This window comes from Rhamphochromis longiceps, linkage group LG3, assembly GCF_057381845.1.
Source record: "Rhamphochromis longiceps isolate RC_006_pf linkage group LG3, R_longiceps_female_GT1.1, whole genome shotgun sequence".
Taxonomy (NCBI): Eukaryota; Metazoa; Chordata; class Actinopteri; order Cichliformes; family Cichlidae; genus Rhamphochromis; species Rhamphochromis longiceps.
The window spans coordinates 25,130,927-25,145,449 of record NC_140559.1 but is presented as its reverse complement, the minus strand read 5'-3'; the positions used below and the strand labels follow the sequence as shown (position 1 = coordinate 25,145,449).

Sequence of the window (14,523 nt, the reverse complement as noted above, 5' to 3'; positions counted from 1 at the left end):
CCATCTCTCAGGCCTGTCTTTTTTTAAACTCATTATTTTTAGATACAGTTTATCTGTTTTGTCTTCCACTTCTCCAGCTTCCTCAGTGTTTAAGGACAAAATACACACCAAGCTGAGATGTGCCAAGATTAGACTAGGTAAAAAAAATAAAAAAGATTGAAAAATAATTTTTTCTTTTTCTTTATATAACCACATCTATAAGGACCAGGTTCAGTCTCAGCAAGTTGGATGGAGAACTACTGCTCACAAACACTGACGTAAAAGCATACAAGGAAAGAAAACTCTCACTGAATTGCTTTAATACTGAAGAAGATGTAAAAACATGGAAATTTCCAGGCAAATTCTGAACTGTATTTTTTTCCCCCTTAATCTCAGTTGGATTTATGGATGTTTATCTGTGCTGGTATCCACAGAATGTGTCTATGAGATCAGTTATGACTAGGAGAAAAAAGTAGTATGTCAAACAGTCCATGTTTTGGGTGTTTTTATGCATAAAAACAATAAAAATATAAGTTATTTGTTCACACCTAAACTTTCCCTGTCTCCTACATCCCAAAACTGAGTTATGTTGAGTTATGTTTTTGAAATATTCAAGATTTTCTTCAAACGTATACAGTGTACATGATTCTAGTTAGTTTTTCAAGCAGAGGAGTAGGAGTGTAAAAGAAATCCCCCAAATTTGGGCACATCAGTGTTTTCTCTCAAATAAAATCAAAATGGAAAAAATTTAATTACTCAAATCGGGCAAAGCGGAGGTTTTTATCAGAGAAGCAGAGTTCAGTGGGAGTTCAGGCAATGGTTCTGGAGTTCACCCGAAGGTTAGACACTGTAGCACAGCTCGAGATGGGTTCACTCTGGGTTGATTGATATTAAGGAGAATAATTTGCTAATGATGAGCTGACGAACAGTTTATTGGAGGTTCAGCGGAGGGTGTTGGGTTCAATCAAGGGTCGAGTCAAAGCTCCAGATGGGTTTGTTTGAGGAGTTCTTGAGGGTTATGAAAACAGTCAAAAGTTCAGCTGCCGGTCATGTCCTCAACAGTATGTGTGAGGTTGTGTTTGTGTGCAGTACCTGGTACCTCCTGGATCACCACCTGGCTGAAGTCGCAGATGACGTCTGGCAGCAGGTATCGCCGTGGGTCTCCGATCTCGTATACCAGTTGCTCGGCGACAGTGCCAAAGGAAACGAGGCCGCCGGTTTTGGGCGGTTTGGAGAGAACGAAGGAGCCGTCGCTGGAACATTCGACCACCGGGAAACCCATGTTGTCCCTGAGACCCAAATCAAAGGCCAGGCTTTGACTTTCTACTGAAATTGTTTCCGTTTTTAGATTTTCACTTTGTTGTTGCTCTGAATGACAACAGTATGGAAGGTCTTCAGTGTAGAAAAGACATTTTAGGAACTCCTTAAGGTTTCACGCCTCGTCTTGATGTGAAGGTTTTTAAGCATTTATAGTCCATAAGCCTGGAAGAACTTTAAAGACAACACATTTGTTTAATACTATAAAGCAACTGGGTTTTTTTTAAGTTTAGATACTTTACAGTTTCTAAACAACAATAACTTAAATTCCTAAGGCAAAGATTGAAAGAAGGTTTGGCAACCTGCTTTAGTACTTACTAACAGCCTCTTTGGCAGACATCACTGCCTTAATGTTGTTGAATTTTCATGTGTTATTCATCCAGTATGTTCCTACCTCCTTGAGATTTTTGGGGTCTATCTCACTGTGCTTATTTGAGAGATCTGATTTCCGTGTCCTTGAACATTAGCAACCATGGAAATAAACCATGGAAAAACCTCCTGAGGTAGTCCGCTGTGGATTTGGAGGGTTTTCCAGCTTCTGATTTATGACACACTGATGTCTGCTTCAAGGATCTGCTGACCTTTAATTCAATGCATTCTTGCCTCTGATGGTGAAATATTTCTTTTGCCGCTGGCTGCGACACAAGCCCAAAGCATGATGGGTTTAAACGGTTGAAGAGGATTTTCTCTTCATGAAACTATGTGCACATCACTGCTAATTGTGGCTTAAAAGTTCTGTTTTACCTTCAATCAGTTTAATTCTATTTATATAGAATAACAGTTCCCACAGGAGCTTTATATGTTAGGGTAAAGACCCCACAATAATGCAGAGAAAAACCCAACAATCCAATGACCCCCTACGAGCAAACACTTGGAGACAGCAGGAAGGAAAAACTCCCTTCCATAGTGAGGATAATTTGACTTTAATGATTTATACAGACAGAACAGTTAAGAGTCATTTTACCCTTAAGCTCTTCCGCTGACATTGCACAAATTTAGTCTGTGATCAATGTTGGAGTCTAAAAGGAGCTCAAGGCTACTAACTGTTAAGATTAACAACCTGCAGCCCTGACAAGCTAATAAAAAATTAAGCTGCTTTTTTTTAACTGTAAGCTGAAAACAACAAACTAAACTTAATTTAAATGTCAGAAAAATATTTGATCTTTAACTTCATAGCTTTTGAATATCTACCCATTTCCAATTGTTCACATTAAGTGAGAGAGTGGACCAGTGACCAGTGAAGGTTCATTACAAACTGAGAAGCAGAAAGGCTTAACTCAGGGGTGTCAAACATAGGGCCCCGGGACCAGAATCGGCCCCGCAAAGACTCAGATCTGGTCCCACCACACGACTATAAAATATATGAAGGAGGGCATACTTTTTGGGGGTTTTAACTGTATTTTTAACCCTGGCTTTTTTTGTTGCAAATTTGCATTATAATATTTCTTTTTGTTTTTTCTGCAGTATATAAAATTGGTGAATCTCAAAAATAAAACTATAAAGACACTCAAATTAAATTTTCTGTTGTTGGAAACTTTTTTTGCAACTTTTTTGTATTTACACTTTTGAGGTATAAGCCTCTTAAATTTCTCTAACTAGCAATATAAGTTAAAAAAACAAAAACAATTTTCAATTTTATTGTGGTTTATTGTACTTTTTTGCAATTTATGTAGTTATTATGGACTTAATGCAGACATATTATTACAATTTGGGCTATAATGGTTGTATGATGTATAGCAACTTGAAATGCTGCCAAAAATGTCACTACAGCATGTAAAAATATGAAGATAAGCTCTGGCAGACTTGGTTCTATGGTAGGTCTTAAAGGGTTAACACACAGGGTTCACAGGGTATTCTGCTGATCATACTACATCAGTGCAGTCTATAAACAAAAGAAATATTCCTGCTTTTCACTGTCTACAATAGAAGCCCATGAATCAACAAAACCTTTATTTTTTATAACTGCAGACCATGTGAGCAGTGAACTACCAGAATTTTCGGTGTAATTTTACACCAAAATTGTAATTGGTGTAATTTGGTGTAATTTATAATGTAGAAAAACTGCTGAAATTCATATTAACATATTAAATGTGTAGTTAAATGTCTCTGACAGAGAGTGAAGTTTCACACGACCTAAGATCACTTAAGATCAAAGTGGGCTGTATATGTATATGTGTATCTCTACTTCCAAGCTGTTTAGGTAATATCATGCTGAAAGTTATCAAAGAGTTGTCAAAGTCTACGACTGAAACTGGATCTATTCTGAAACTGTTCTCAAAACTTTCATTCACAGTTTGTACTCTGAAAAGTAAAAACTTACCGTTTACTCATTTAAACCTTTTAAAGTGAAGAAAATAATTCAAACATTGACTCTCTGACCCCGTGAGCTGTATTCACAGATCTGGTTTGAAAAGTGTGTTGAAAACCATAAAATTCTTACCAATCGGGAACTTTATGCCAGTCTGTGAAGATGCCTCCTGTGCTCTGAGCGCCGCACTCGATCAGGTGACCCGCGAGACTGGAACACAGAAAACAACGACTATATACCAAAATGATCTGAAGTTCAGAGACGGTTTAAACAGTATTTTCATCGCAAGCAAATATCATAAAAAACAATTTCAAGAATCATTTCTTTATCTTCGAACGTTTGTTCAGAATAGAAAATTTAATCACCAAATTTAAATTTTATTCAGTTATATCGTGATTGTTTTTGTTGTCAACCTTATTTAGCTTTGTTCTAATTTGTGTTGTGTTTGTAACCTATATTATTAAATATTCAAATATTTCAGAGTTATTTTTGTTTTAATGCATTAAATTGTAATTGAATTTATTTATAGGTTTTTGAAACATTATTTTACATTTTTGTAGTTTTTTCAGTATTTTTTGGAACAAGTATAACTTTCTTCTTGCTTTTAAATATTTAAATATTTAAATATTTTACGGCCTTTTAAAACATCATTTATCTTTTTCACTTTTTAAAAAATTATTTGATTTTCATTTTTTAAAAATAGTTTGGACTTCCTCAAATGTTATTGTTATATTTTATATTAATTAATAATAGTAAAATATAATTGTATTAACTGCATCATAAAAAAATTATAACATTATTTAAATTGTATTTATTTGCAAAAGCTTAATTGTAATTTATTCAGCTTCACTGTTTGTGGCTTTTAACAGTTTGGAGTCTTAATTTAAATTTTTGTTTTATTGCAACTTTTTGGTATTTTATTTGTTAACTTTAATCTTAATTCAAGGTTTTAACTACAGTTTTTGACTCACACCTAACATAGTGTCACAAATACCGCTGTCTGTGCGTGTGTGTGTGTGTGTGCGTGTCTGTGTGTGTGCGTGTCTGTGTGTGTGCGTGCGTGTCTGTGTCTGTGTGTGTCTGTGTGTGTGCGTGTCTGTCTGTGTGTGTGCGTGTCTGTGTCTGTGCGTGTCTGTGTCTGTGCGTGTCTGTGTGTGTGTGTGTGCGTGTGTGTGTCTGTGTGTGTCCATGCGTGTCTGTGTGTGTGCGTGTCTGTGTGTGTGTGTGCGTGTCTGTGTGTGTGCGTGCGTGTCTGTGTGTGTGTGTGCGTGTCTGTGTGTGTGTGTGCGTGTCTGTGTGTGTGCGTGCGTGTACCTTCCGGCTGCCAGCAGGTCGTAGTCGTTTCTCTCCCATCCAAACTGCAGCAGATAAGAAACACACACAGACATCACGTCTCTGGCGGCGACTCAAGCAAACACACGAACAGATTGTTGGTAGAAGGTAAATAAATAAGTGTGTTTGAATCAAGTCTGCCTCAAGTGGCCACTAACAGAACTGCATCTGTTTGCACGCCTGCTCGTTCCTGACCCTCGCTGTGGCTCTCATGGTGTCCAAAAGGGAAAGAAAAAACAAAAACGTGCAGCAGGATGACAAAGTGTGATCCCTTCTTGGAGAAATGCTGGAAGAATTTCAATAAATGTTAGAAATTAAAAACCTACAGCGTGCATGAGCGGCCCCAGGGCCACGGCGCTGTCCACACAGCGTCCCGTCACCACGATGTCCGCTCCGAGATCAAGGCAGCGGCGGATAGGGACGGCCCTGGAAATGGAGACATGGCAGAGGCTTTCAGCAGCTGTTTGGGCTGCAGCTGAAATCTGTAACACGAAGCAGGGCGTCCGTACCCGAGGTAGGCATTCATGCTGTGCAGGGTTTTAGGCAGCTGCTGTCTGCCACTGCCGTCCGGCATCTTTACGTCAGGCAGGCTGCTCCTCTGAGAGAAGAGAAGAAGAAAGGAGAGGATTAAACGTCTAATCAATCACACTAAATAGGGAGTGATGATGTCAGAGGCGCATTACATGAGGCATGAGGTCATCACCGGTCACCACGGCGACCTTGAGTTCAAGGCCGGCCTTCTTGGTTACTTCCTGTATGGCTTCAGCGCAGGCCAGAGGGTTCACGCCACCCGCATTACTGACCACGCGGATACCTGATGAGAGAGGAGGTTGCCGTTGATCACGAGATCACCTGTTGCTATGGAAACACACTTCCCGCTGTGCTGTTTACTCACCTTTCCTGTGGATGTCATTGATGAAGGGAGCCAGAGCAACCTGGACAAAGTCTGGAGCGTAACCGAGGTTCTGCAGGAGCAAGAGTCAGATGTTAATGCAGAGGTGGGGAGAGAGGTGAAGCAGCGCTGCTCCCTGCTGGCACAGAGCTGCAACAGCAGGCAGAAAACCCTCCTACAAACCCCATTTCTCCTCTTAGAGCTGGGGTGTGCAACTCCAGGCTTCGAGGGCCGGTGTCCTGCAGGTTTTAGATATCACCCTGGGTCAACACACCTGAATCAATTGACTGGTTCATTACCAGGCCTCTGGAGACTGCTTGAAGGATTACAGCTACTGTAGTGTACTGTGTGTGAATGTGTGTGTGAATGTGTGTGTGAATGTGTGTGTGAATGGGTGGATGACTGGATATGTAAAGCGCTTTGGGGTCCTTAGGGACTAGTAAGGCGCTATATAAATACAGACAATTTACCATTTATTTACCATTTAGTCAGAAGCCTTGCAGAATAAACTCCGCCTCACATCCCAAAGTCAAACAAACACTGTTTGACTTTTTAACTGAGAGTTAAAAACTGTCTAAATTCTTTCATCTTTAATAAAATGATCAGTGTTGCTGCTCTACCAAGTGTAACAATCAAGTTTAACATCCAGGCATCAATGAAAACAAAATGTATTAAACGTAAGGAAGTTAGAAGTTAAAAGGAAGTTAGCTCGCTAGTTTCCACCTAAGCATGACATATCATGTTCTGACCTAGAGATTTCTGAAAAACGTACAGCTCTGTCATCACTTCCAACATTAAATAAGACAGAAAACTAAACAGCAGTGACGTTTGTAGGGTTACTGAAGTTGGACTGGCTGGTAAATAATGATGTCCTACGTGATCACTAGCGACACAGCTATGTTAGCATAATATAAACAGTGAGGCTGGAGGATGAATGCTAACTTTTTTCCACTCAATAAAAGCCAACGTGAGGGTTCCCGATGGTTAGTGAGAAATGCAATCGCATGGCAGGATGCTGTAAACGGACCAAACTTCAGTCCGGAGAACAACTGAGAAAATCCATCCACAATACAGCAGTATCTTTATTTAGATACACAGAAAATGACGGAAAGTCATTAATATACTGCAACAACATGAGAATAGAGCAGCTGCCAGAGAATTCAACATTAATGAATCAATGGTACAGAAGCAAGAAGAATGAGCTGAGTAAAGTTTGACTTTTCTGACTGTTTTGTTTCCCTTAATGTGCCTTATGTATGAAAACAGACCCGCTCATCGACAGTGCATCTTATAATCCAGTGCGCCTTATGGTCCGAAAAATACGGTAAGTTGATCATTTTACAATAAATCTGCAAACCACACACGTTTTGTTTGGACTCCATAGACAACTTACCGATTGTGAGTCAGTGGCTATTTTCAATGTGAACTTTTACAAAAATTAAATGTAGAATTTTTAAGCTACAAAAAACTAAATAAAAAATCTTCCCTGAAGTTTTTAACACAAGCAGCTGCATGAATATTTTAGCACTGTGTGTATATGTTTGTAAAGATGTTCATTTAAATTCTTCTGTTATTTGTTTTTATATTTCTGCATCTCTGCAGGTGGTAAAAACTTGGTTGTGGAAATGCAGGAACTCACTGGCATTTTGGTTTTGGCAGCGGTGAGCAGAGACATGGTGATCTCACTGAGGTAGTCAAACACCAGAAAGTCCAGCTTCCCGCTGTGGATCAGCTGAGGCACTGAAAGCACAGGAGAAGAGGCTCAGCAGCAAAGCACGAATACTTCGATGACAGAATGAGTGAAACAGCTCACTCTGAGGCTCCTCTTAAACCCTCCGAAACCAGCTGACGTTTCTGTTTTTTAATACAAACGTCACAGATTCAATTTCCTGCAGTGGTGATTTTTTAAATACACAGCAGTTTAAGGTAGGAATGTCTTTATTTAGGTAAAAGAAACCCCCCAAATCATCTCCCTGCCCCTTAATATGCACCTGTGCTGCTCCTACGTCAAGTAACGATTTAAAACAGCACCGGGAAGGATGACAACAATACCCCGTCAGCCTTTTACGACTGGTAATAAAAAGTATAAAGGTTTAGTATAAAGTATAGTATAAACGTGCATACTCTGTGCAGCAATTTGGTGAGGGAAAATGTTAAATGTGCTTAATTATTACATTTTACTTACTTACTTGACAACAAACGAAAGGCATCCATCACCATCTACGTAAAACCAAAAACTGCAACAATAATAACAATAAAAGCAATAACGTTTTACCCTTTTTTTTAGCTACATCTACACGGCGTTATCGTGATGGATGGTGACGTGATGGCCTACCTGAGGTGGCCGTGTCCCCCCAGAACCCGGAGGCACAGCCGATCCGGACCGGCTCCCTGCGGCTGTAGCCCGCGTAGCCCCGGGTTCTGGGTCTGTTTCGGTGCTCCGGGCTGGATGACAGCGCAGCTGAGGAGCGCGGGCGCAAGAAGTTTCCACTAACACTGAAACTGACGCTCCCTTTTGCGCCTCTGCCACAAGAGAGCCGCCTGAAGGGCGCAGGCGCGGCTCGGAGTAACTGCGGAAAGTTGGACATCGTGAAAAAAAATTATTTATGGAGCTAAAGTGCGAGAAAACTGAGAAATCCACCCAGACAAGTTCAAGGTGCACCGGTACAACTATGAAAACAGTCCGACAGGAAACGCGTCACAGTTTTTCCGCTCATTCCGGATGATTTCCTGTTTATTTTGGATGCAAGAAAAGAAACAGCTTTACTGTGGTTCGGAAAGGAAAACACAACTCTTTGTAATTTTTTATTATATTTAATTAATTAAACAAATGTAACAAGTAAGTAAATAAAAGAAAACTTAAATTTACAATAGTACACACACATATATATATATATATATATATATATATATATATATATATATATATATATATATATATATATATATATATATATATATATATATATATATATGTCTACAGCAGTATTTTTATTTAGATACACAGAAAATGACGGAAAATATTCAAACTTTGAAACTGTGTCAATATAAAATAATATTTTGAATCTATTACAAAATGTCCAATATTTCATTAATGATACGTGCAAGTGTCATTAATGAAACTTTCTATGACACACAATCTTTTTATTATTATTTATTACATTCGGGTAGTGTATGTTTATGCCAAGTAAATCCAACTCAAGTTTTTAAAAAAAGTTATTTAGCAATGCTTGATGCAATTTGAGTACATTTCACTCAAATAAGAAATACAAGTTTTATTTAGGTTTCTATAGCAGCATCTGCCCTTCTGTTAATATTACTCAGGGTGATGTGACTTTGACACCCGATGCAACGTTGTTTAGAGAACATGTCATGTAACATCAGTCTAAATTGGAAATTTTAATGCATGACAGTTTTCCTGCTCTGTGCAGAAACAGCAGAGGAAGAACCAGACGGCTGGGTACACTCAGCCGAACTGCTGACTCCACTGCCACACAGTGCTCTTTAGTATCAACCGTCCGGTAGTGCATTTTGTATCAGAAAAAAAATCAGGATCCCAGCAAATCTCAACACCAGCACTCCTGTTATGGCCACAATCATGTGGAAAGCTCTTTGCCTTGATTGGTCAACCCGCCCCTTGTTCCCGCCCACCTCCCCTGGCCCCGGAGGAATCAGAGTGTGAAGTACAGACAGGCAGCAGAAAGAAATAAGTAATATGCAGATGCCCATGTTGGAGAAAAATGGTATTGCAGGAAAATTTGGCCAGTACAAGTGTTCTACCCCCATCCACCCAAGCCCACCACCCAAACACACACAGTGATGATGTTTCTAATCTTGATCCCATGAGATTCTCGCAGATGCCTGTATGTGATGGGGTGAACATTAGCCAGATAGCACTCCAAACAGGTCAGGAGATGAAACATAACCTGTACAGGTAATGTAATGCTGGAGAAATACTGCCCTAACACAAACAGTGTGTTATTACCATTATATTTGTACACATTATTGAGGACTCTAACAAAGACTCCAAAAATCTCTAAAATCATCAAGTTGTAGGTGAAGAAGTCAATTCAATTCAATTCAGTTTTCTTTATTGTCCCACAAGGGGAAATTAGTTTAGCAGCAGGAGGATAAGAACAACAGAACAATACTATAAAAGAGACCTGGAGTCTTTTAGTCCTCCTCGGAGGTACTCTAAAACGGCGGCCGGAAGGCAACAACTCAAACTCACTGTGAAGTGGATGGTTCACACAATTAATAATAGAATGAGCCTTTCTAAGCACGTTTCTATTGTAAATGGCCAAAAGTCCATCTTGCCAGCGCCCTGAAAAATGCTAGTGGTTTTTACCAGAAGTCCCAACCGATTCTTATTCTTCACCGTCAGGTTACCAAACCAGGCAGTGATACAAAAAGACATCACAGATTCGATAAAACTTCTATAAAACAAAGACAACATCTCAGATGAGACATTAAAAGATCTCATTTTGCTTAAAAAGAACAGTCTTTGTTGAACTTTTTTAGTAGTGGCATCAGCATGAGATTCAAAACACAGTTTATGGTCAAGTACCACACCTAGATATTTATAACTCTCAACGATCCCAATATCGGCAGTTTTAATGATAGTGGGTGATGAGCTATAAGAGGACTTCCTAAAATCAATAATCATGTCTTTAGTTTTTGACACATTAAGTGAGAGGAAGGACTCATCACACCAATTCACAAAATCATCTACAACCTGTCCATGGCCTGACTCATCCCCCACTAGAAGACTGACGATCACTGTGTCGTCAGCAAACTTCAGGATGTGTCTGTTTGTGAAATTGCTGCGACACTCATTTGTGTACAGAATGAACAGAAGGGGGGAGAGGCAGCAACCCTGGGGTGATCCAGTAGAGGAGGAGAGCACATCAGAAAAGACATTATTCACCCTCACACATTGTGACCTATTAGTCAGAAAGTCTGTCACCCAGCCGACCAGACTAGTGTCAAGCTTGAAATGATTGTAAAGGCTGTCAGCAAGTAAGAGGGGTTGAATTGTATTAAATGCAGATGAAAAGTCAGCAAATAATAATCTTTTTTTTTTTTTTTTTTTTAAGTGACATCAGAAACAGCAGCATGTGACATCACGTGATGGCGGAGCTTCAGTTCATCCTTTGTCATCTTTTTTTTTTTTTTTTTTTTTTTTTTTAATAGGACAGGGGGAAAGAATGAAAGAAAGAGGTGGAGAGAAAGAAAGAAAACCAAAGGGGAGAAGAAGCAAATAATAATCTTGCATGGGTGTGGGGGGCCTCAAGATGCTTATACAAGAGATGCAGGAGTCTGAGTCTGAGTGGCTCATTGTCATCCCTGCAGGTGTAGAGCGCTGACGGCGCAAATGCTAGAAACCCAGGTAGAGGATGAGGATGTAGAGCAGTAAGAGGAGGAGGATGCTGCCGACGGTGTAAATTGTATGCATTACTATGCTGGATGCTGAGTGTTGGCATGCAAAGTCAGAAGAAATGGAGGTGTTGATGGAGGTGTACGAAAAAAGAGGTGGAGTAAAACTGAGGGAGGACGAGGAGTCGATGGATATGACCTATAGAAGACAAGTAGTAATATACCTATACCTATTTTTGCCCCCCCACACCCCGGGGGCATTTTCCCCACGTGCACGTGCGCGAGAACGGACTTTTTGCATGTGCGTGTGTGTCCAGAGGTCATATGAGTTCACATGTGTTTAATAGAGTATTATTTAATGAAACCATTATGTGTTTTAATTAAACTCTTTTTAAAGGATTGTATAGGTCTCAGAGTTCTGTTATTTAGACATAGATGATTTAATTTAACTACTTTAGGGGTATTTTAACTAGTTAGGAGCCTTTTGCATTTTCTTCAGTGCTATTTAGGATCAAATAACAGGTATCCCTTTAGAAATAAACAGTGATACTTCTAAAAACCGTGTATTCCCACGCAGCATTTAATTTAGCTAGTTTAGGAAGATTTCACTTTTCTAATAGTTTCACAGGCTAGTAGTTTTTTTAAATAGAGCACCACAAACAACATGTATCCCTTTAGAAATAAACTGTGATACTTCTAAAAGTACATATTCACACTAGAGCTGTATCAACCTCAATGGGGCTTTAATGCAACTAGTCTTATAATTATCTACTAGTCTGCAACAGTTAGACTCGCTGATTACACATAGATGATTTAACTACTTTAGGGGCATTTCACTTTTCTAAAAGTTTCACAGGCCAATAGTTTTAAATAGAGCACCGCAAACAACATGTATTTCTTTTAGAAATAAGCTGTGATACTTCTAAAAAACACATATTCCCACACTCTGTAACAGTTAGGCTCCCAACAGTCTGCAAAAGAAGTCATGAAGCAAACAAAAGAGGCTCCTTATCAAGAGCATCCCAGCCCAAAGGTGTTTTCTCACAAACAGTTAATGGCTTTAATGCAACTAGTCTTATCATGTCAGAGGCCAGCAGAAACCATGACCAACAGAGTCTCCAAAGACTTTCCACCTTTCTTCCTTACATCACACTCTTTTATCTCTACATCTCAGAGGTCAACTGAAAGTAGCCCCACCTATATAAAAACACCCCATCAGACACACAGTATTTTCCTCAGCACTTCACAACTGCCGCAAGGTATAGCGTTTTAACTTTTTATTTTTTCACTTGAATGTGCGTTGGAGTCGACTTTGCTACCCGCACAGAGCGTTTCTGACAGTCGGGCGCTGCTTATACAATAGAGAAAAGCAACAATACAGAGTGTTTCTCTGCTCCAAGAAATCCGAGGGCCTTTCACAAGGTAAGCATGTCTGTTATACCCAGGGCATAAATGTCTGTATGTCAGTGCTAATTATTCAAAACCTGTTTAAAACGTGACACATATTTTGTCCGAAAACATTTCCTCTAAATTTGCAAAGTTACTGATTTAAAAAATATATATTTTCGAATTTTTAGTTGCATGTCAAACATATGATAGACTCTTGAGCATATTTATATAGCTAAATTCACAATGGTATAACCGTGCTAAATAAAAGAGGCCCAAGCACCAAGGCACTCTAATGCAAACCTCTAAACTGTATGTTGATAAGTACATGAAGCGTACCTCTACCTCTACAGCTGAAAACAGTTTGTATCAGCACTCTGAGGGTCTGCTGAATTGTTTTTAATACGGCACTTTTTGACGAACAGCAGATGATGAAATCCTCTTTATTGTAGAAACTGTCCCTAAGCTATTGTTGCTCATACTTACTGAGGTCCCTAGTGAGAATGGAATGCTACTGAACTGGGACACAGTATGGTGGTGGAATAAGAGTTTCCACAAATATTTTTGATGCATTCTGTAGAGGAATAAAAGTCTGGGGACAAATGAGTGACTTGTCCATAACTCCGGCCAAGGTCACTGATGTATTTGTTAATGTAAAAAATATCAGTGCATTATATTGATGCTCATGACTATGTCACTCCAATTTTTACACTTTGCAAAATGCATTCACTAGGGCATTGGACATTTTATTATGTTGGTTGTAGCCATACGGTGGTCTCCACTCTTTAAATGAAATGCAGATTTGAATAATTATTTATTACTATTGTGGCTGTGATGGCCATGTTGCCATTTGCGATATCAGGATAAACGTAAAACTCCAAAACAATCCACAAATAGAGTTTAGCTAAGTCGAGAGAATCTGACTGTATTATATATACATGGAAACTAAAGGAAAGCAAACAAAAAACCTGTGACATCCTTGTTTTTGATTTATTTCAATAAGCCCGAAAGATATATATTAAATATATATATTTTTAACCATTCTTCCAGAAGAGTGTTTTTGAGTCAGGCCATTTGGACTATTGCCTTGCGTGCAGTCTCCGCCCAAATCCCTAAGGCGTTCTAACAGGTTGAGGTCAGGACTGTGCCAGTGAAGTTTGTCCACACCAAACTTGCTCATCCATGTCTTTATGGACCGTGCTTTGTGTTTTGTGCACTCATCCACAGTCATGGTGGAACAAGAAGGGGCCAAACTGTTCCCACAAAGATTTGGGCATGTTTTTGTATGCTCAAGTATTAAGAGTTCCCTTCACTGGAGCTAAGGGATGAGCCCAACTCCTGAAAACCCCAAGACTTCTCTATTGGATTGCCAGATAGAAAAGCATAATTTGTCACTCCAGAGAACACACCTCTGGCCATCTACTAGACACCACTTGATCCCGCAGTTTGCATTGCTCTTGATGATGTAATCTTGGATGCACCTGGAACCACTAAATGATAAGATGGCACGTACCACATTTGAATTAGAGCTCATGGTTTTGTGACATGCAAAGAACCCCCAGCTTTAATTAATTGTCACACACACACACACACATTTTTCAACATATATTTGGACAGGACACCGGTATATGAGAGTTTGAAGAAACAGGAAACGGACACATCCTCATTTATTAAGAAGAAATAAGTAGACTACAGATAAGGTTTGACTGTTTTAAGGTATTCATAGTGTCTAATATTAATTCTAATATTCTATTTAACCTTTTGTAAAACAGTTACCAAATTTCTGGTGACCCGTGTAGAGCTATGGGTAGCTTTAGATTGGGTCCGGAGTTATTTGGGTGACAGGAAGCAGTTTGTGAAATTAAATGGTGGTTGCTCCTTATGTATGGACATTGCTTGTGGTGTACCCCAAGGGTCAGTATTAGGTCCAAAA

At 39.3% G+C, this 14,523-nt stretch overlaps 1 protein-coding gene and 1 pseudogene across 3 annotated transcripts in view; both read right to left on the bottom strand.

Annotated features, from left to right (window-relative positions):
- The window catches only part of LOC146673638 (uncharacterized), a 34,174-nt gene extending 25,492 nt beyond the window's left edge, over nt 1-8,682 (bottom strand). Inside the window, exons 1-9 of one of the 3 annotated variants that reach the window (XM_085390893.1) lie at nt 8,164-8,682; nt 7,468-7,568; nt 5,832-5,901; nt 5,620-5,750; nt 5,446-5,534; nt 5,263-5,362; nt 4,919-4,962; nt 3,737-3,814; nt 1,072-1,268 (exon numbers count right to left, since the gene is read on the bottom strand). In XM_085390893.1, coding sequence (XP_085247019.1) covers nt 1,072-1,268; nt 3,737-3,814; nt 4,919-4,962; nt 5,263-5,362; nt 5,446-5,534; nt 5,620-5,750; nt 5,832-5,901; nt 7,468-7,568; nt 8,164-8,416 — 1,063 coding nt within the window. In that variant the 5' untranslated portion in view covers nt 8,417-8,682. Of the gene's footprint in view, nt 1-1,071; nt 1,269-3,736; nt 3,836-4,918; nt 4,963-5,262; nt 5,363-5,445; nt 5,535-5,619; nt 5,751-5,831; nt 5,902-7,467; nt 7,569-8,163 lie in introns of all 3 variants that reach the window. The other 2 variants (XM_085390875.1, XM_085390885.1) reach the window with 2 other exon arrangements.
- Nucleotides 8,683-9,208: 526 nt separating this feature from the next.
- On the bottom strand, nt 9,209-13,821 carry LOC146673637 (uncharacterized; annotated as a pseudogene).
- Nucleotides 13,822-14,523: the final 702 nt, after the last annotated feature.